This window comes from Pygocentrus nattereri, chromosome 15, assembly GCF_015220715.1.
Source record: "Pygocentrus nattereri isolate fPygNat1 chromosome 15, fPygNat1.pri, whole genome shotgun sequence".
NCBI classification, from domain to species: domain Eukaryota; kingdom Metazoa; phylum Chordata; class Actinopteri; order Characiformes; family Serrasalmidae; genus Pygocentrus; species Pygocentrus nattereri.
Window position 1 is genome coordinate 38,436,761 of NC_051225.1, and position 21,259 is coordinate 38,458,019.

General features: G+C 40.8%; 1 protein-coding gene across 2 annotated transcripts in view; it reads left to right on the top strand.

The window, feature by feature from the left end:
- Nucleotides 1-375: 375 nt before the first annotated feature.
- mapk8ip1b (mitogen-activated protein kinase 8 interacting protein 1b) overlaps nucleotides 376-21,259 on the top strand; it is a 79,486-nt gene continuing 58,602 nt past the window's right edge. Inside the window, exon 1 of one of the 2 annotated variants that reach the window (XM_017722068.2) lies at nucleotides 376-543. In XM_017722068.2, the coding sequence (XP_017577557.1) occupies nucleotides 440-543 (104 nt within the window). In that variant the 5' untranslated portion in view covers nucleotides 376-439. Of the gene's footprint in view, nucleotides 544-14,810; nucleotides 15,038-21,259 lie in introns of those variants that run through there. The other variant, XM_017722069.2, reaches the window with a different exon arrangement.

The following is a 21,259-nucleotide window of genomic DNA, read 5'->3' on the forward strand; positions in this document are numbered from 1 at the left end:
GTCACCCGGCCGGGGAATCGAACCCAGGCCCTCCTTGCTGTGAGGCGACAGCGCTACCCACCACGCCACCGTGCTGCCCCTTTAAAACATATCATCTTGTTGTTTTATGTTTACCCAGTGGTCCATATTAAAATAGGAAAAATAATTACATTTGAAGCAAAAAATTATGTCAGTCATTTATTTACATCTCTCTCTCTCTCTCTCTCTCTCTCTCTCTCTCTCTCATTTGATTATGGTTCACATTAAGCTCATATGGTTGTTGATTAATAATATGCGTATCATGGAGGCCCAATGTTGACGTTTTGGCACCGACGGCATCCCATATTACACCGAGCGCCTTGGAAGTGAGCGGTAGCCGAGACAGCAGCCCCTCCCTTCGGCTTGAGTCCTCACCCGCTCGCACTTTTCCTGCGCCCCTCCGGAGCAGCTGCTGAGCCAGATGAATGGAAAGAGGGAAGGGATGGCGGAGAGAGAGCGGAGGAAGCCCGCGGCAGCTGCTTCTAAATCCCGCGGGCTGCGGCTCGACTCCCCGGCCGGCTGCAGGTAAGAGCTCGCTGTGCTGCTGGGCGTGTGAGTCTCGGCTCCCTGGCTGCCATTGCCGCCGAGCTGCGGCTGATGCTTGTTGATAGCGATGCGCCCTGATGAGAGACAGCTCTCAGAAAAAGGGCTGAGGAGATCCGAGATGTTTGTGTGAGCACGTTGCAGGCTGCATGGGTGTGTCTCTGCTTTAGGGACCGAAGTTTGAAGGGAAAAGTGCTTTTTTGGGTATGAGGCGCTCAGCTTGGTAGATGGACCCTCATACAGAGAGCTGACCGGTGTCGGACTGGAGAACGGAGCTTGTGCTGATTAACGCATCCTCATATCGCTCGCTGCATCTCTGGCATGGCTGGAGGCAAATCGATAAACAGCCTCACATCCAAGAAACGTGGCGGCTCAGCTGTGAAGCCAAAGCACTTGATGTACATGTAGAGTGTTAAAACATTTAAAAACATAAATATGTGGGAAATTCTAATGAGTTAGTTCAAACTGCACTCCAGCAGTAAAAAAACTATTCAAAAACAAAGTATTCAGATTTGGCCCTTTACGAGGATTATGACCTATTTAAACCCGAGGCATTAAAAGAGATAATATATAGAAATGTATAAATATATACATGTAGTGTACTTTCTTTTGGGAGGTGTCTGTTCCAAACCACAACCCCTACATTTACACTTGTAATAATATAATATTTAAAATAATTAAAAAAAATATATATATAAATATATATATTTACATATATATAAATATATATTTAAAATATATAATATTTTAATATTTATATATAAAATAATATTTACATTATGCTTAACTTATATATATATATAGTTTGTTTTGGAGTTAAAATATTTGGATTTATTTTAAGTAAAAAAATGCTCATGAAACAGTTTTAGTCTGTGGGCGGAGCCTTGTTTTAGCCACACCCCTGCATGGAATTGAGGCTGCATCCCTGTCCCTCATGGCCACATGGTGAGCAGTTAGATCCCATTGTTTTGAAGTAAATGTGTCCCAAAGTCTGAAAATCAGTGGAACATTAAGAATCGGCGTATTTTCTGTAATTAAGCACTTTTTATTGTTTTAATGAAAAACCTGATTTTCTGTATGAACGGCTGTGTTTGCTGGGCTGTGAGCTAAAACTGTCACTACCGAAACGGTCACTACTGCAACATTTGGTCACGTTTGGGTAGCATTATGATTGTTTTGGCAGTGACAAAATGTGACGTTCAGTCGTGTGTTTTAATAAAATAAACACGATTAAGTAAAGAGTCACGCAGAGCAAAAGGACTGTAGTGTGACGTGGAGCGATGAGGCGGACGCACGTGCTGAGATAAGCGAGCTTTATTTTGGGTCGCGGTCGAAACGGTCCAGGTTCAAATAGCCAACACGGAGAGCATGAGGGTCAAAAGGGACAAAAGAACATCAAACACTTCAATCAGTTCATGAAACATAAAACACAATCAGCACATACAGACAGCACGTCAAACAAGCCTACATATCCAACAACTAACTCAGGAAAACACAAACGGGGATAACGAGGGACGGGCGGAAAACAGGTGGAACCAATCAGGGGCGGAGTCACGAAACAAGGGGGCAGGACAGTGAAGAATCACAACAAACAAGCATGTGGACAGGACTGAAAGGTAAACAAAAGCACTTCAGGAGTGACATTTAGTCTAAAGTCAACTAAAAGTCCCAAATGTGTTTCAGCTCTGACTTGGGATCAGCTCAGTAGAATAGGAGGGAGGCGGAGCTTCAGACTGGGTTTAATGCTGACTGAGGCAGGTCTGAAACATTTGATGCATATAAGCCATTCAAGGGACACATTTACTAACGTTTTTGTGTTTTTCCTGTTTATATATTGCAGTTTTACAGTGAATTCTGTAATTGGCCATTTAATTCAGCCTGTGATATTAACGGAGGAGCTGCTTGGCCTGGTATCTATAACAGCGCTGAGTTTTTAGTGAGTTAGCACGGTAATATAAAATTCAGTGGCTGTGTGGAGGTCATAGGTGGGTGTGTAGGGCTGGACACTATGGCAGTATTTATTATTATGATAAATTACATAAGATTGTGTCACAATATGCTTTTCTGTGCATATGATGCATATTGTCAGTGCTTTTATTGGATTTAGTGCAGCTCAGTGTGTGAAATGATGAACAGAAATCATTGTATTAATAGTTTTTCATAGCATCTTTGTCCAGCTCTGTGTCCGTATGAATGTTTTCTCTTGTATATGCTTATTTTATCCACAAGTATCTGAGGACTAAGTAACTCTAAACTCAAATCACAGCCAGGAATAGCATTAAATGATGGATTTCATGTGAAATCCTTCTTAAATATAGAACACATCGATTACCGCTATTCGTGGTTGCTCTACTTAAAGTGCACTGAAGTGCTCAGCGGCTTTGCAGGGCCGCTTTGAGGGGACGTAAGAAGAGACTTGGTGTGAATCTGTTTGTGTTTATGCGGTCTGAAGCTGAACTACAGTGCCGATGCTTTCATGTAATAGCAGAATGACCTGCTACAGCAGGATTTAGGCTAAAAATGAATAAGAAATATTCCAGACATGTCTTGCGCGTCAGAGTGGATGTACATTAATACCACCTGCAGGATATTTCTGTGAGGAATTATGCGCCAGGATCAAACGATTGCATTAAAACGCAATGTTCATTTCCTCTGTAGTGTCTGAGCCTGCAGTCTTGCTGTAAAACTAGGCAGAAGGCCTTGTTTCAGCGCGCTCCGAGCTCTGGCGTCCGCCCAAAGCCAGGCATCTGCTCAGCTCCTTTTATATACTGTATCTCTGCAGGGTCACTTGAGCTGAATGGCCTTATTTTTATGCACAGCAATAGGAACACGTTCCATCACATATGCTGCATACACTGAAGTACCACTACACTGTAAAAAAAAAAGAAAAACTGAGCGCAGTGCAGATTTACACTGCGCCATATCAAGCATTATTTAATATGAGTATATTTGTATACAGCAGTTGTTTCTTACATAGGTCCCTCCTGTCTCTATATTTTGTGTATATTTGTGTATATTTAATATATTTCAGTTGTAGTGTTTGGGTGTAGTGGTTGGTTAGTGTAGTGGTTAACACCTCTGCCTTCGACGCTGTAGACTGGGGTTCAAACACCCTACACTAGAGCAATAGGAGTCCTTGGGCAAGACTCCCAACACCACCTTGGCCCCCCTGTGTAAAATAATCAAATTGTAAGTCGCTCTGGATAAGAGCGTCAGACAAAATGTAAAAAAAAATAGTATTTTCCTTTGTTTACTTTCTGTACCTGAGCCTCTCCTCAAGCATTTCAATGCATGAATGTCCTGACATGTTGTGCAAATGACAAATAAACTAGAAACTAGTAGGAAAACATTGCAGTGATCTTAACAAATAAGAGGGTAGACGAGGTCCATTGTGATGTCTCTGATACAGAGGACTCTCTTATTAACATTCTTATTCAAGTATTTACTTCATCCATGACCCCTTTTTGTGGATTAACTTCCATTTTCGGAGAGGACAGACCTTGACTAGAGACACAGTGTTTTCTTTGAGGATGACTTGTGAAGGTAAGTTAGTGAATTAGTGCATTCGACGACTTTAAGGTGCAAGGTGTGTTAGAACATTGCTAATCGGATATCGCTGTACCTACTAACCATACGAACGCACAAGCTTAAGCTGAGGCCTCTGTCTGACGCAAGCCCTAGGGCCTTATGCGTCCCATAGCCCTGAACCCCACTGGTCATGATATAGTCATGAACCCAGGATTGTGCATTGATCAGGAGTATGCACTGACACTAGGATCTAACAACCATTAGAATGGGATGCTCTGGAGCAGCTGCACAGGAGCCTAAAGTCACCATACTTAGTGCCAAGTAGGGGTGCGGGAAAAACTCGATTCTTGGATGCATTGCGATGCGGACATGAACGATTCCGATCAATTTTCAAAAATTGATTTTCTAAATATTTCATTTATGACGTAATGTTGACGGAACGTAAAAGGCGGAACTTGGGAGCGGCTAACCCGGACTGTCTGTGATGGCAAATAACAAAAACAGTGAGTGAGTGAGAAATCCCTCCGGCTCCCTCTGCATTAAAAGCCAGGTTAGGTCAGAAGTCACAACCCAAATGTTCAGAAGAGCCATTTTGTCCTTTCAACAAAGTCAAAACACCTTTGGAGACGTGTGATGTCCAGTAAGTCTCAGTACAGGAGGTCCTCGGGTTACGTCGGTCCCGAGTTACGATGTTTCGTGGTTACCACACATATCCCATATACTATATAAAGCCTTGTTTCGACTTAAGTGGTTTTGCGTCGTAAACGTCGTAAAACTGTATATACACTTAATTGTATCTATAAGAGTTTTATACGCTTAACTGTATCTATAATGGTATATATCTAGGACTGTATATACGCCTAATTGTATCTATAAGAGTTGTATACGCTTAACTGTATGTATAACGGTATATATCTAGAACTGTATATACGCCTAATTGTATCTATAAGAGTTGTATACGCTTAACTGTATCTATAATGGTATATATCTAGAACTGTTTATACGCCTAATTGTATCTATAAGAGTTGTATACGCTTAACTGTATCTATAATGGTATATATCTAGAACTGTTTATACGCCTAATTGTATCTATAAGGGTTTTGTTCGCCCATTTGTATATGTAAGGGTTCTCTATGCCTAACTGTATCTACAAGCATTTTATATGCCTAATTGTGTCTATAAGAGTTTTATACACTTAACTGTATCTATAACGCCTAACTGTGTGTATAAGTGTTTCTGTACACCTGATTGTGTCTATAAGCAGGCTGGCCGATTTTGTTTGCAGTGAATTTACATCATTTATTTGTTGATTCGGTTTAGGCACCTCAGCTGACTTTATAAATAAAAACAACATAAACAAAACATTAAATCAATTTTAAGACTCTCTAATTTGGGCATGCACCAGCCACAGTTTCATCCTTCTGCATATTTCATAAACCTGTACTTTTTAATTAAATGCCTTAAATAGGCAGGAACTGCTGGTCTAAACTTTTATTACACATTTTTAAAAGAATAGCTCAGTCAGGCTTGCATTGTAGTCTGTGTAGTAACTGAACAAAGGCCCTTAGGGTGTAAGAAGCCTAGCGTTTCTAAGGGTTATTTAGTCATTTTTAGGATTTTTGTCATTTTGGTCAATCAGATGTGTCCAGTAAGAGGAGAGCTCTTATGAAATACCATAAAGCAATCCAAACGCAAACACCAGCAAGACTGATTCTAAAGCATCTGAGTGCCCCCCGTTCCCCAGATATAGTTGATCAGCCACATAAAGTTTGCTTCTTTAGTTTTAGTGCTGGAGCTGTGATGCTACTGTAGCTGTAATAGAAGCTTATACCCCAGTGAATAGCATGGCGCTCTCTCTTGCCTCATACTGTGTGGAGTTGTTTAGTAATCTCAGAATGGTATATATAAGCTACCTTTACTTGTTAGCTACATCGGCAAAACCTAAAAAAGGGAACACATGTTTGGTATCTTAAGTATTTGCTGTAGTTTTAGGTGGTTGGTTAGTGTAGTGGGTAACACCTCTGCTTTCTATGCTGTAGGCTGGGGTTCAATAACCCACCTGGGTAAGCACCCTACACTATACCAATTAGAGTCCTTGGGCAAGACTCCGAACACTACCTTGGCCTCCCTGTGTAAACTGATCAAACTGTAAGTCGCTCTGGATAAGAGAGTCAGCCAAATGTATTTTTAGCCCTGATGCGTCAAGCTAATGTAGCTAACAAGTAGTGAAAGCATCTCCGCTAATTAGTACCGTGCAAACCGCAGGCTTAAACTGTCACATTTCTGTTATTTATTAAAATCGACAAACTAGAGCCAAAAATTCAGGTTTCGAGATGGGTGCTGCTGTTGACAGACCGAATATAGACCGAAGTGTGTCATACAGTGTCAGAAACCACTTAATGAAGTCTATTTGAGATGTGATGATTTAGGCCTGCAGTTAGCACCGTTAATTGGTGATGCACAAGCTTCCATTATTTGTTAGCTTTAGCACCAAATATGGCTTATCGATCACGTTTGGGGTGTGGAGAGGTGGGTAGGTGGGGGACTGAGTAGATAGAAATTTTGGCAGAACCATAGATTTGTAGGCTAAACATAATGATGGTTAGACTGTCTCAGGCAGTCGTGGGCTGGAGGTTAGGGATCCAGCCTCGTGACCGGAAGGTCGCCGGTTCGATCCCCAGAGCCGACAGCACATGACTGAGGTGTCTTTGAGCAAGACACCTAACCCCCAACTGCTCCCCGGGCGCCGTGGATAGGGCTGCCCACCGCTCCGGGCAAGTGTGCTCACTGGCCCTTAGTGTGTGTGTGCTCACTTCAGGGATGGGTTAAATGCGGAGGTGAAATTTCCCCGTTGTGGAACTAATAAGGGTCTCTTAATGTTAAGAGAAGAGAGGCTTCGTGTCTTTTGTTTCCCAGTTGAGTGCTGTGTGTTCACTGCATGTCCATGCTGCTTTTTTTAACCCACTTTTAAGGCCTTTTGAGGTCATTTCAGTGCCTGTAAATATCCATGACGTTTGCGATTACATTGTAATTTCAGAGCAGTGATAAACAGGGCAGCGCTGTGGTTTCTTTCAGGAGATCAATGCTTCATTCTTACTTACAATCACTCCTGACTGGAGAATTGATTTCTAAGCCTGTACTCACCATCTTTACTCTAAAGCCACACAGCAATGAATAATTCAGAACTCCCCTTCTCCTCTGTGTGCTCTGTATTAGTCTGTGTTCCTGTGTGAATTGATGTTAGTGTAATCTTTCTGCTGGTCCTCGCTCCACTGATGTGATTGTGGATTAGACAGCGCTGGGGTGGGCAGGTGGGGGGTTTTTCCTGGCAAGGACCACACCTACATTTTTACATCACGTATATTTATCTACAGTTTAAATGTAAGATTAATGTAAACAACTTGGCTTTGTTGCCTTATTGTTGCCATATCTCCATTTTTGGGAGGATTTGGAGATTCTTTTTGACAGAGATTAGGCCTTTCACAATTATTATGTAATTAATTAAGCACAATCATTTTAATTGGTTGCAATTATTTGAGATGATCACAATTATTAAAGCTAACCACAACATTTTTCACAGCTGTTAGATTCATTATTCATTTCATTTTATACTGCAGCAATACATTTCTTATTATAGGCTAAAAAATATAAACAAAACCACAGACTTTCTTTGCTCTGCTTTAAGCTTTAGCTCAGCTGTAGCTGCTTTTCTCGCATCTCTAACAGCAAATTTTACAGTTTCGTGTAAAATGTCTCTCAACATTCAAACTTTTAGTGAAGCTGTTGTCAGCTTTTCCTTCACCATCCGCCTTAAACGGTGCAGCAGTTACATTCTGGCACCTCAGGCACTATTTAAGGTGGAACTGGAAAATTCAAACGAGAAGCTGGTGAATGAGAAACTGACTTCAGCCTCGTGATGTTTTAGTGTTGTACAGTTTCAAATTGCATAATAAATGTATCGGGAAACCAGCTGGAGTGATTATAAATGCAAGCAAGTCCATTCGTCTCCAAATTATCAATGTTAATCTTAAATCTTTATCTTTGTCCTTTCTTTAGCTACTAGCTAGGCAAGACTGTGGTCTGTGTTGCTATGGTGACCAGCAGTCTGCGCTGATCTTCAGGCTTAAAGGGTGAATCAGCAGTTCTACATTAACTCCAGCGTTTAAGACCGTTTACTGTTAAGACTGTGTTAGAAAGATCAGCAGAGCCTTGTTTTACTGAAAATTACTATTATTATTATTATTTTTACCTACAAATCTAATTCTGCTGTGGAGCAGGGCAGTAAAAGAGCCACATGTTGTCGACCCACTTTTCATTTGCTTTAGTTTTAGCATTTGCTTCTTCATGTTTTTCCCACCTCTAGATCAGTGGCTATATAGAATATAGAATAATAATAGAAGCTTATTTCTAAAATGCATTACAGACCGTTTTTAATGATATGAGTGATGCCCTCTTTAATTGAGTAATATGAATGCATTTTAAATAATACAACAGCTGTTATTCTTTACCAAAACTTTATATTCAAAACTGATATGAATGGATCTATGTGATTGCATGCAACGATTTTTGCCAATCCGATTGAATACATTCTGATTATAGGTTAAGACTCCGGTATTTACATGCTCACTCAATTCAACATTGATGGACAGTCTCCGTTTACATACACACAAGTAATCTGATTGAAAATGATATGCATTCCTCTGAGTGTAGACGTTACCGTGACAACGAGCCTCATCTGAGTCCAGCCAAAGTGAGATGAGCAGCAGTGAGCAGTGATTGTGTTTTTAACTGCTTTAAAATGACGTCAGACTCAGGAAAACGTCCTTCACATGTCCTTATTAAAGAAGGTCGAGAGGAAGACGTCGTGCTCTGAGTCACATAAGCTGGACGTCCGTCCCACCGCCGTCTTTTAAAGCTCAGAGCATAAACCTCGTCTCCTCTATAGATCAATTTCATCACCATGTTGAATGTTATAAATTTTCACTATAACATAAACGAACATATTCACAGCGTACTTAAACTTTCCTATTGGGAATGTAAGCAGATTTAGATGTTTGCACATTTTTATTCTTCTATTTAACTGATTATTTACAGGATTACCCACCTCGGTCAATCAGATAGAAACTGCGTTCCGAATGGCCTCAGTTGGACTCGACTATTATGACCGAAGTAAAAATGGACATAATCTGTTCTGAATGAGCTATTAGTTGGATTATTAACGGATTATCAAGATGCATGTAAACATGGCTAATGTGGCATGAAACTCCTTATATTCTGTATTGTTTTGTAGTTTTTATGTTAATGTAAGAGTTGAAATAAACCAGCAGACTTCTGGTTTCTGTTTTCGGGCAGAAATTTTCACTGAAAATGACAAAAGTCCTATTTTCATGCTGAACTGTCACTTTAAAGAGGTGCAATTCAGTCCACCCACAGCCCGATACAGCATGAAATAAACCACTGAGCCCTTCAGAGAAACAGACTGAACACTCTTCATGTTCACACTTCACTCCATCACAGCTGAACCTCCTCATTAACAACATCACTGACAGTCAGGCGCAGCACACTGAGCAGATCTGGACAGAAGCTTTTCTGATTGTCCTCTATCTGCCAGCGCCTGTCCAATGTTTTTGATTCAGAGAGAACAGAGATGCAAATCAGAACCAGAGGAAGGAGACGTGCAGACTGTTGACCAAACCGATGAGGAACCGTGCTGAACAGAGAGTGTTTGAGGGGGTTTTATGCTGCAACATCAAACAGGAGCTCCACAGATTCCCACAGGAGTTTCCCTCAAAGAGCAACAGCACACAGCCTTATTACAGACACTCTCAGTCCACATTAAATATTTCATTTCATTTTGTTGCTCCTTTCACACCATGACATTTATAAACAAGCACACTGAGTGTGTTTACATGCACTTAATAATCTGATCATAATCAGATTTCTGCAGTTATCTGATTATTCAAGTGGTCATGTAAACAGCACACACCGATTTCTTAGATCAGAGTAGGGTCTGATTAAGAAATCTGATAAAGAGGCTGGATTTGAGCTCAGTGATCAGATTTCTCAGTGGCTTTTTGAAGCCAGCCTCTGGATATGATGCTGAACACATGAGCTCAACTTCTTTGGTCAAACCTGGTGAGGCCTGTTCCGAGCGGAACCTGTCCTGGAAAACTGCTGTATGACCTTGGCCACCGTGCTACAGCTCAGTTTCAGGGTGTTAGCAGTCTTCTTATAGCCTAGGCGTCTTTGTGGAGAGCAACAATTCTATTTATCACATCCTCAGAGAGATTCTTTGCCATGAGGTGCCACGTTGAATATCCAGTGGTCAGTATAAGCGAATTGTACCCAAAACACCAAATTTAACAGCCCTGCTCCCCATTCACACCTGGAACCTTATAACTCTAATGAGTCACATGACACCAGAGAGGAACAACGACACATTGGGCACAATTTGGACCGGTTCACTGTGAGGTGGACCCACTTGTGCTGCCAGCTGTTTAGACATTAATGTCTGTGTGTTGTTCTTTTCAGAGGACAGTAAATCTGCACTGCTGTACAAGCCGCACACTGACCACTTTACATTACATCCAAGTTTCATTTCTACAGTGTCGTCACATGAAAAGATAGAATAAAATATTTGTAGAAATGTGAGGGGTGCACTTACTTTTGTGAGATACACTATATATATATATATATATCAACATATGCCTGTTGCCCTTTACACTGTGTGAATTTCAGAATGAATAGACCAAAAGAAATGGCCTGAAATTCCATAGGAAAAAAGTGTGATGTCATTGACTTGTATTAAAAGTTGAATGTTTATTTTTCTACTCCTGTAAAGTTTTAATGCCAAAATATACCAAGCTAAATCTTAAATTCCACTTTTCAAGAGGCACTGTAAACCTTCTCCTCACACAGACTAACAGAGTTTGAATGGGAATGACGTTATTAGGTCCCCCGAGCCCCTCAGAGAACAGATTACACCCCACGTTCTGCTGGTTTTGATATTTGCTCACTTGGCAGATTCTTTCAAGAAACAATCAGTGCCTTGCTGGTCTCCGTGTAAGACGTGGAGTGGGGGGATCAGAACAGTTATTTTCTCTCTTATTCATGCATTAAAAAGGATTTGGGGTGCAGATGTAGTGTGAGAGTCAGAGACAGGCGCTCCATGCACCGCAGGCAGGTTGATGCGAGAGCACTGCGAGGGGGCTGTTCGGGCTCTGTAGGGAACAGATAGTGGATAAGTGTGAAAGGAATAAGCTGTTGTGCTGGATTTCTGCAGGGGAGGAAATTTGCATCCCCTGCTGTTCAGTCTGGAGCAAAGACTGAGCGTCACAATGAATTACAGCTCACATCTGTGCTCGGGTTTCTGAGAGATACGACGCGAGGCCTTTGAATGTGATGCTTCAGGTAAACTGAACAACTATGAAGGCTATTTATTTATTTATTTATTATTATATTCATTCATTATTCATCGTCTTACTCTTGTTTTAATTATGATTGTTTTATTATTATTTCAGTCATTTTAATTAATTTTTGTTTCCCCATCTTCCTTCGTTTTTATTAACTTTTGCATTTTAGTTCCACTTTAATTATTGTTATATATCTTGAATTTTTTTCAAATGACTGTTTTTATGTGTTTTTATTATTGTGTCATTTTTTTTTTTATACTTACCTGATTTGCATCATTATTTGAGATGTACTTACACATTATCGGTCCCTTTTCCCTGGAAAAACTAGCATCAGTTTCAGTGAATGTGCTTTTTGACGAGTTATCATTTACAGTACAGTGTAAGATTGATTTTGGTGCCATTTCAGAAGAAGCAGAGCAAAACAGTCTAATTAGAACAAGCCATTATTAGCCTTGTTAGAGGGGGGATTAGTATTATGTGTGAATGTGCTGTAGTTTAACAGCGAGGTCTGTGATTTTAATCCCCCGTGAAACAGTAACACACTGTTACTGGACCCTGGGCAGCAGGGTGACCTCTGTTGGAAGAGGAGCTCCATATGTAGATATGAAGGTAACAAAAACGCAGCGATGCATAGTTACAGGTGATTATACACTCATGAAAACAAGGTTTTGTATATTCTATTTCACTTCTGCTAATAGGCCCCCCTTAAATCTTACATACGGTACCCTTGAACATACAGTAACAGAATATTTCTCTAATTTTCAGGGTTGAAGAAAGGTTAGAAAAGTGAATTATGACTGTTTTTGGTACATAAAACCACACAAATGTTAAAAGTGGATCCCTGGGGGAAAAATAAAAGACAACTAAAATGTTGGATATCGATACAAGAAAACGTCGTATCTCCATTTTTGGCATTTTTCAGTTTTTGACATAATTTGAAAGTGCCTGTTACTTTTTACATTGTTTGTAAATTTCATGAGGAGTGGCCTAAAAGAAGTGACCCAAAACGACATGGGAAAAAGTCTGGTTCCATTGACTTCCATTGAAAGTGAAGTATGTTTTTCACTTTAATACAATATCATGATAATTATTGTAATATTAGCTGTGTATATCAGCACATGCCTAGTCTGTAAATATGATGCAGTCAAGAAGAAAGGAAATGACTCCTTTTCTGGCCGCTTGGGTGCGCCTGACCTTTTTCAGTATTTCTGAAAGTGACTGGAGCAAAGACTGAAACAAGACAGGCGCGCCCTAGTGGCCAGAAGGGCAGTGATTTAATGGTTTTGTTCAGTGTAAATATCATATTTACATTACCACACAGAACCACACAGATTTGAACTCAGCTGAACCCATGAGGAGCCTCAAATTCATGGTGACACGTCTGTAAGATTAGCTCACTCTCTTTGGTTTATTAAAGGGAAGTTTTTGTTTTAGTGCGTTGTAGAGACTGACATAGACTCTTTACAGTGGTGGTGATGGGAACCAGGGGTCGCCATGACTACAACACAAATATAGACATTTTATTTACCATCCAGAACCACCAGAGAACCTACATGTGTCTTCTAAGTTTATGTAAGCAATGTTTATGATGGTAAATAGTGGAAAAAGGGGACTGTTTTGCCTCACAATGCCCTTTATGTATCCCTTCACCATGAATAGATGTAAATAAATGAAGACACTTCAGGCCAAATCCTTTTTACCAAACAATTGTGAAGCTGTCTCAGTCATCAGGCAGTGAATTCATCACTATTTCACGTAGGAACTTTCTGTGAGGGAGCTTTTAGAGGTGGACGTCTGGTTCCATTCACCACCACTGTGAGCAGTTCTGACTCAGTAAGTTTCTAGAACGGAGCGTTTCACATCAAACCGCTCTGAATGACTCTGTTTACATCTTAACTGTTTAATTAAAAAAATTGGTGGAGTTCCCCTTAAAAATAGCACATTTACAGTGCCATACTGGAGTAGGGATGTGTAGATCTTCCTTTACTGTGTGTCTGATCAGCACGCACTGCTGTCTGTGTCCGGTGGTGATTCTGCGTGGCAGCAGCATGCTCTGTGTTCTGATTGGCTGAGGTTCTCTCAGTGGGCCGCAGAGTGAGGATGTATATGGCAGCGTAGCCACAGGGAAAAGAGGACCATATGGACAAAGAGGTTTAAGCCTTTTCATTCATTCATTTGTTTATTTTTTGCATCAAAAGCAGAGCAAAGACAGACCCTCAGTCATATGTGTTCATTGCAAATAAAGCTGCTTAGTGGAGAAGAGCAGAATGAAAGCAAGTGATGATATTTATATTATTAATAATGCTTTTGACAGGCGTTTATAAACACTTTATAATACACATTCAGATAAAGTCCCTGAGCTGAGTGGTTCTGCAGACTCAGCATCTCTCATTAGTATCCACTCAACACCTGCGCACAGACCCTCAGCTTTGAGCTGCTCTGTTTTCATGATCAGAGAGGTGCTGTAGTGCTGTTTTAGAGCATCATACACACATGCCTTTATCTCTCTCTCTCTCTCTGTTTCTCTCTCTCTCTCTCTCTCTCTCTCTCGGCAGTGTATAGGTTAATAGAATATGAACGCCGCTCTGTCTCTTCTTCTTCAGTCGAGCACATGCTGCCTGCTCCACTTCTCCTGAATGCCCGCACTATAAAACATCCTACACGTGATTGCTGAGAGAGAGGGGGAGAGAGATGGAGAGGAAGAGAGAAGAGCGAGAGAGAAGAGGGTGAGAGAGTGAAGGAGAGAGAAAGAGAGAGAGGAGAAGCCGAGAGAGAAAGAGAGAGGCAGACAGAAGGAGAGGGAGAGAGAGAGAGAGAGAGAGAGAGAGAGAGAGAGAGAGAGAGAGCAGAATGAAGGCAGTGAGAAGTGACTGGCTGGATTGATCTACATCATTAATATCATTAATACAATTAGCATTAATCCTAATGAAGGTTGGAGCTCAGTTCATGTTTTTTTAGTTTCAACATGCTCTGCTGAGCTTAAACCCAGAGCACATCCTCCTGTAACCATGTAAATAAACAGAGAGGGAGGGAGAGAGAGAGAGAGAGAGAGAGAGAGAGAGAGAGAGAGAGTATAAGAGAGAGGAGGGGAAGCAGTGAGAGAGAGAGAGAGATAGGAGAGTAAATCAGGGAGAGAGAGAAAGGAAGGGAATAAGAGAGGGGTGCTAGAGTGGAAGGAGAGAGAAAGGAAGATAGACAGAGAGAGAGAGAGAGAAAGAGGGAGGGAGGAGAAGCTGAGAAGGAGCGAGAGAGAGAGTGATGGTGCAGTCAGTAATCTGAGGGTGAGGGGAGATTATATGATATAATAATTTACGGTTTAGAGGACAGTTGGTCGGTCGGTGGAGCCGGGCTGCTGCTGCTGCTGCTGCTGCTGCTGCTGTCGTTTGGATCAGCCGTGAGTGTGAACGCTGGAGTAACGGAGATGCTAACGCTGCTGTGGAGAGTGTGATCAGTCCCACGCTGCACTGCTGTGGGGGGATGGACGCAGGCGGGCGCGGAGGAGAGGAGGACTGGATGGAGGATCAGTGGGAGAAATGGTATGAGCGCTGTGCTGTGTGTGTCCTTGGGGTTTCTGCTGTCTGTGTTGGAGCTGTGAGGAGGCAGTGACCTTGTGCCTCAGAGCATCTCAGAGAGTCTCAGAACATTTCAGGGTGTCTCAGTTTGTCTCAAAGCCTCTGTGAGTTTCTCCGAGTGCCTCAGAGCGTCTCAGGCTGTCTCGGAGCGTCTCAGAGTGCCAGGGTGTCAGAACAGCGCTGGTGACTTGCAGCCTGCTGTTTTTCTGGTTCGTAGCAGTGCTGAGGGAGGCGCTGAGGGATGCACCGAGGGATGCCCTTGAGAGAGAGGGGTTGTGCGTATGTGTTTTTAAGGATCTTCAGGACACATGTAGGCCGACTTTGTAAAAAAACCAGAGAAAATCAATTCTAACCTACAGCACCAACAGAATGCTGCTGACTTTGTAAAGTGCTTTTTGCAAAAGTCATTAAAACTGAAAGAACAAAACCTTTTCATTTTGATTTTTAAGGTTAAGATTAGACTAGGGTTGTATACAATGCATAAATATATATATATATATATATAGCATATTATTATTATTATATAGGTACTTGCATGTATATAAAAATATGGGACTCATTATCAGCCTAGATAAAATTACTTATACCTTTACCTATATTTATACCTGTATCTATATGCATATCGTTGCTGTCGTAATAAAACCTTGTATCTCCATTTTTCAGTTTTTCACATAATCTGAACATGCCTGTTACTCTTTACAGTGTCTGTAAATTTCATGACAAATAGACCAAAAGAAATGGCCCAAAATCACTTGGAAAGATGTCTGGTTCCATTGACTTACAATAGAAGTACAGTCGTTTTTTTCCTTCTCCTGTAAAGTTACCATTTTGGAGATACAAGGTTTTGTTCTGACAACAGTGATATGTAAATTTTACATATGGGGCATATTACATATAGGTACTTACACTTGTAATACAAATGGGACATGATATAATTATTGCATGTAGGTACTGTAGGTATACATATAATTGCATATATGTATATTATTACATATATTTATGTAACACAAGTGATACATATTACATATGGTTACTGAACATATGAAGAGTGCCACTTGCAACAAATTTGGATGTAACAAGAAAACACAATAATTCTTTAATAAAGGTTATTAAAGAATAGTTCTTGCATGTGTAAAGACTACTTCCGTTAATGCACTTTAAGGCATGGATATATATATATTTTTACATTTTTGTACATCATTTGAAAGTACCCATGGTCCTATATATTGTGTGCGAATTTCATGATGAATGGACCAACAGAACTGACCCAGAATTACTTGGAAAGAAGTCTGGTTCTGTTGACTTACATTCAAAGTAGAGTATGTTTTTCCTTCTCATGTAAAGTTCTCATTTTGGAGATCTGAGGTTTTGATACAACTATACAACAGCTGGATATCTTTCTGTAAAGATATGTGTGTGTGTGTGTGTGTGTGTGTGTGTGTGTGTGTGTGTGTGTGTGTGGGTGTATGAGGGAGAGGACTGCACAAGGTGATGGAAGCAGGTTCGGGTTCAGCTGATGTATTAAAGGTGCTGTGCTTCATTGGCGATACAGCTGAGGATGCAGCGGTCAGGAGACTGTTTTTATTTGAATTCAGCAGCTCTATAGGCACGAATCAGTTATTACAGGACTGACAGACGGATCTGATATCTGACAACAGGATGTGGAATAAGAGCTGAATTGTGCTGATTTGGCTCAGCTGCTGCTCGGCGAGACACATTTAGAGTCATGTGGTGATAAACATGAGCGTTTGACCTCTTATGCTCTGAGTGACCCATAATGACCTCTGGATTGACAGCATGATCATCTCTCAAGGGAAATTCATCTGCACTGCATTTGGCGAGTGTCAGGTTTCCAGTCAGAGCCAGTGTAGATGCACGGCATTGATTTGATTATTTTGAATGATTCTGTTATTTTAGCCTCATGAACGTGCTGTGTAGTGCGGATTAGTGATGAATGCTGATGAGTTTGAGCCGTATGCGTCCTTCATTAGCGGGCATGTGTCATTAACTCTGTTGGTGAGATCGAGATCTTCTCTGACGTGTTTATAGAGAATGTCAGTTCCGTGTTTCTGGTTGGGGCATTTTTGGAGATTATTTGAGCTGAGCTGTCTGACCTGATCCTGGGTTAAAATTTGACATTGTTATAGAACTGCTGAGTCAGAGTGTGTGTGCGCGTGTGTGTGTGTGTGTGTGTGTCTACATTAGGGCGACCATGGTCTTGCAATTTTAGCTGACAATTAGGGAGAACAAAGTAATATATTTTTTTTATCTTAACAAATTTAAAGTGATGACATTTAACCCAGTAACACTGAGCTCGTAAATTTAGAGTCAGATGTACTAAGAAGCAACCAAAGTGACATCACAGCCACAGCTTAGTGGCAGTCTGGCACACTATATTCAATGTTAGAGCCATAAAGAAAAATAAAGGCCAAAAAAAAACATCCGGCATGTTCCACTGCTGTAGTTAGGGCTGGGCGATAAAATGATAACGACAATTATCGTGATATAACTTTCCCTCAATAGAAGAAGAATTTTTCGATATAATATTCTCACGCTTCTACGTTCTAGCGAAAGCCCTGGTTGCGTTTTCTACTGCAAGGAAAGCGACACTACTCTGCTGTCGCCAGGAGAGGACGCACTTCCGACATAATTCGAGAGGGAGGGAAATGAGTCTTCATCAACGTCTGAAACGTGGATAAATTCCCTGTTTGAGTGAAGTGACCGGCGATCTGCTCTCCTGTGACTGAGTTTGAGTGACGAGATAAGTGGGCTCACCTACAGTGACCTCACCTCTTTCTGTAGCTTTAGCAGTGTTAAATCACGTCTGATCCTCTTAACTACAGCGCTGTTACAGTATTATTACATTCCCAAGCAAGAAAAGTGAAAGAAAGAAGTGGGTTCATGCAGTTACAGCCCTGATTTAAACGAAAGTAGACTGAGGAAGTTGTGAGGCATTGGAAAGCAGGAGAGCACTATCTTTCCAGACTGCCTGTTTTTAGCAGCTGGCTAACTTCAAGCAGCGCTCCATCACTCGCACAACACGGCAGTACTGTAGGTACTGTAGATCAGACAAGACATGCTTTTAATTTAACAGTAGCTCAAAGTTGGACTGGTGTTGATATATTGTGGTCCACCCCTCAGATTACTATGGAGAAACCCGGACGTCGCTAGCTGGTGTGTGAACACCGTGACATGCTCCGACATAGGTGTGGTAGGAGCGACGGCAGTAAGGCGATGCCATCGATGTTTGCTGTTCGTACTAAGTTGACGTTGTTGAGACGGTGAAACAGTGTAACACTGTTGTTGGCCACTTGTTTAGCATTTGTAAAGGGATAGCTGAGCGCTCGTCACCAGGCAACTAAAAATAATCTTTTCTTTCTTAAATTATGACTGTTACAAAAACTGCAGCTGATAAAACAGTTCATCAGAAACTTTCTCCCACTCCCCCACGACAGATCTGAGAAATGTTCCACTGTTTGGTGACTGTTTATGTGCCGAGTGTTTATGTTAAAGGATAGTTTAAAATAGTAATTAACCGCCAGGAGCAAAAATCAGCCTTCAAATTGGAAATTTCTCATTTCTCATTAGACTGAATGAATAACCGGCTCTAAATGTAGGTATTGTGATATAAACCGAGTCTGTTCTACAGTTTCTCATTAGGCTGAATGAATAACCGGCTCTAAATGTAGGTATTGTGATATAAACCGAGTCTGTTCTACAGTTTCTCATTAGGCTGAATGAATAACCGGCTCTAAATGTAGGTATTGTGATATAAACCGAGTCCGTTCTACAGTTTCTCGTTAGGCTGAATGAATAACCGGCTCTAAATGTAGGTATTGTGATATAAACTGAGTCTGTTCTACAGTTTCTCATTAGGCTGAATGAATAACCGACTCTAAATGTAGGTATTGTGATATAAACCGAGTCCGTTCTACAGTTTCTCACTAGACTGAATGAATAACTGACTCTAAATGTAGGTATTGTGATATAAACCGAGTCCGTTCTACAGTTTCTCATTAGACTGAATGAATAACCGGCTCTAAATGTAGGTATTGTGATATAAACCGAGTCCGTTCTACAGTTTCTCATTAGACTGAATGAATAACCGGCTCTAAATGTAGGTATTGTGATATAAACCGAGTCTGTTCTACAGTTTCTCATTAGACTGAATGAATAACCGACTCTAAATGTAGGTATTGTGATATAAACTGAGTCCGTTCTACAGTTTCTCATTAGACTGAATGAATAACCGGCTCTAAATGTAGGTATTGTGATATAAACTGAGTCCGTTCTACAGTTTCTCATTAGACTGAATGAATAACCGGCTCTAAATGTAGGTATTGTGATATAAACCGAGTCTGTTCTACAGTTTCTCATTAGACTGAATGAATAACCGGCTCTAAATGTAGGTATTGTGATATAAACCGAGTCTGTTCTACAGTTTCTCATCAGACTGAATGAATAACCGACTCTAAATGTAGGTATTGTGATATAAACCGAGTCCGTTCTACAGTTTCTCATTAGGCTGAATGAATAACCGGCTCTAAATGTAGGTATTGTGATATAAACCGAGTCCGTTCTATAGTTTCTCATTAGGCTGAATGAATAACCGACTCTAAATGTAGGTATTGTGATATAAACCGAGTCCGTTCTACAGTTTCTCCTTAGACTGAATGAATAACCGACTCTAAATGTAGGTATTGTGATATAAACTGAGTCCGTTCTACAGTTTCTCATTAGGCTGAATGAATAACCGACTCTAAATGTAGGTATTGTGATATAAACCGAGTCCGTTCTACAGTTTCTCCTTAGACTGAATGAATAACCGACTCTAAATGTAGGTATTGTGATATAAACTGAGTCCGTTCTACAGTTTCTCATTAGGCTGAATGAATAACCGACTCTAAATGTAGGTATTGTGATATAAACCGAGTCCGTTCTACAGTTTCTCATTAGGCTGAATGAATAACCGACTCTAAATGTAGGTATTGTGATATAAACCGAGTCCGTTCTACAGTTTCTCATTAGACTGAATGAATAACCGGCTCTAAATGTAGGTATTGTGATATAAACCGAGTCCGTTCTACAGTTTCTCATTAGACTGAATGAATAACCGGCTCTAAATGTAGGTATTGTGATATAAACCGAGTCCGTTCTACAGTTTCTCATTAGGCTGAATGAATAACCGACGTATTGTGATATAAACTGAGGCTGTTCCTCATTAGGCTGAATGGGATTGTTGTCATTGTAACAGTAGCTACAAACACATTTGTGTTTATTTGATATATAAATGAATGAAACTGAGGCATATGAAGCACTTCAAGTGTCTTTAAAATCAGCTGTCAATGTCACACATCTCCTGCATCCTGCAGGCTGTGAGTCCTCATGTGGACATTATCGATTGGTCAGTAATGTGACCACATGTTTGCACCCTGCTCCGTCTCATATGTCCTGCTGAATGATGCTAAGGGGAGAAGAGAGGAGGATCAGGACTCAACCAATCAGACCAGTCATGAGACAGAGGGCTCTCTGACTCGGTGTATGTTTTTTATGAGTTTATGAGTTTTATGAGCTGTTTTCTGATTTTTATTTATATTATATTTTGAAACGTGTCTTGTTTTATCATATGTTACACGTTATTATTTAAATATATATGGAATCAAATTGTTACATATTATTACTGTTGTATGATAATATATACAGTTGTATGCAAAATTTGAGGACCCTCGAGCAAATGACAGGCTTTGTTGACATTCTGCGTGAAATAATTTGGCACTTCTCATGAATAAAAATACAGCCAGCAGTTAGCTTCATGCAAAGTAGTCATCATGTCATCAAATCATGTCAGCTGAAAAACAACAAAGATGGAGATATGAGGGTTTCTTTCAACAGCAGTGATGTGTATATGTATTTAGAGGTTAGGGACCTGGCCCTGTGACCGGAAGGTCGCTGGTTCGATCCCCAGCGCTGACATGACTGAGGTGTCCTTGAGCAAGACACCTAACCCCTCAATTGCTCCCTGGGCGCTGTGGATTGGGCTGCCCACCGCTCCGGGCAAGTGTGCTCACTGCCCCCTAGTGTGTGTGTGCTCACTAGTGTGTATGTGGTGTTTCACTTCATGAATGGGTTAAATGTGGAGGTGAAATTTCCCCGTTTCCTTACTTAAAAGTATTAAACATGTCTAGA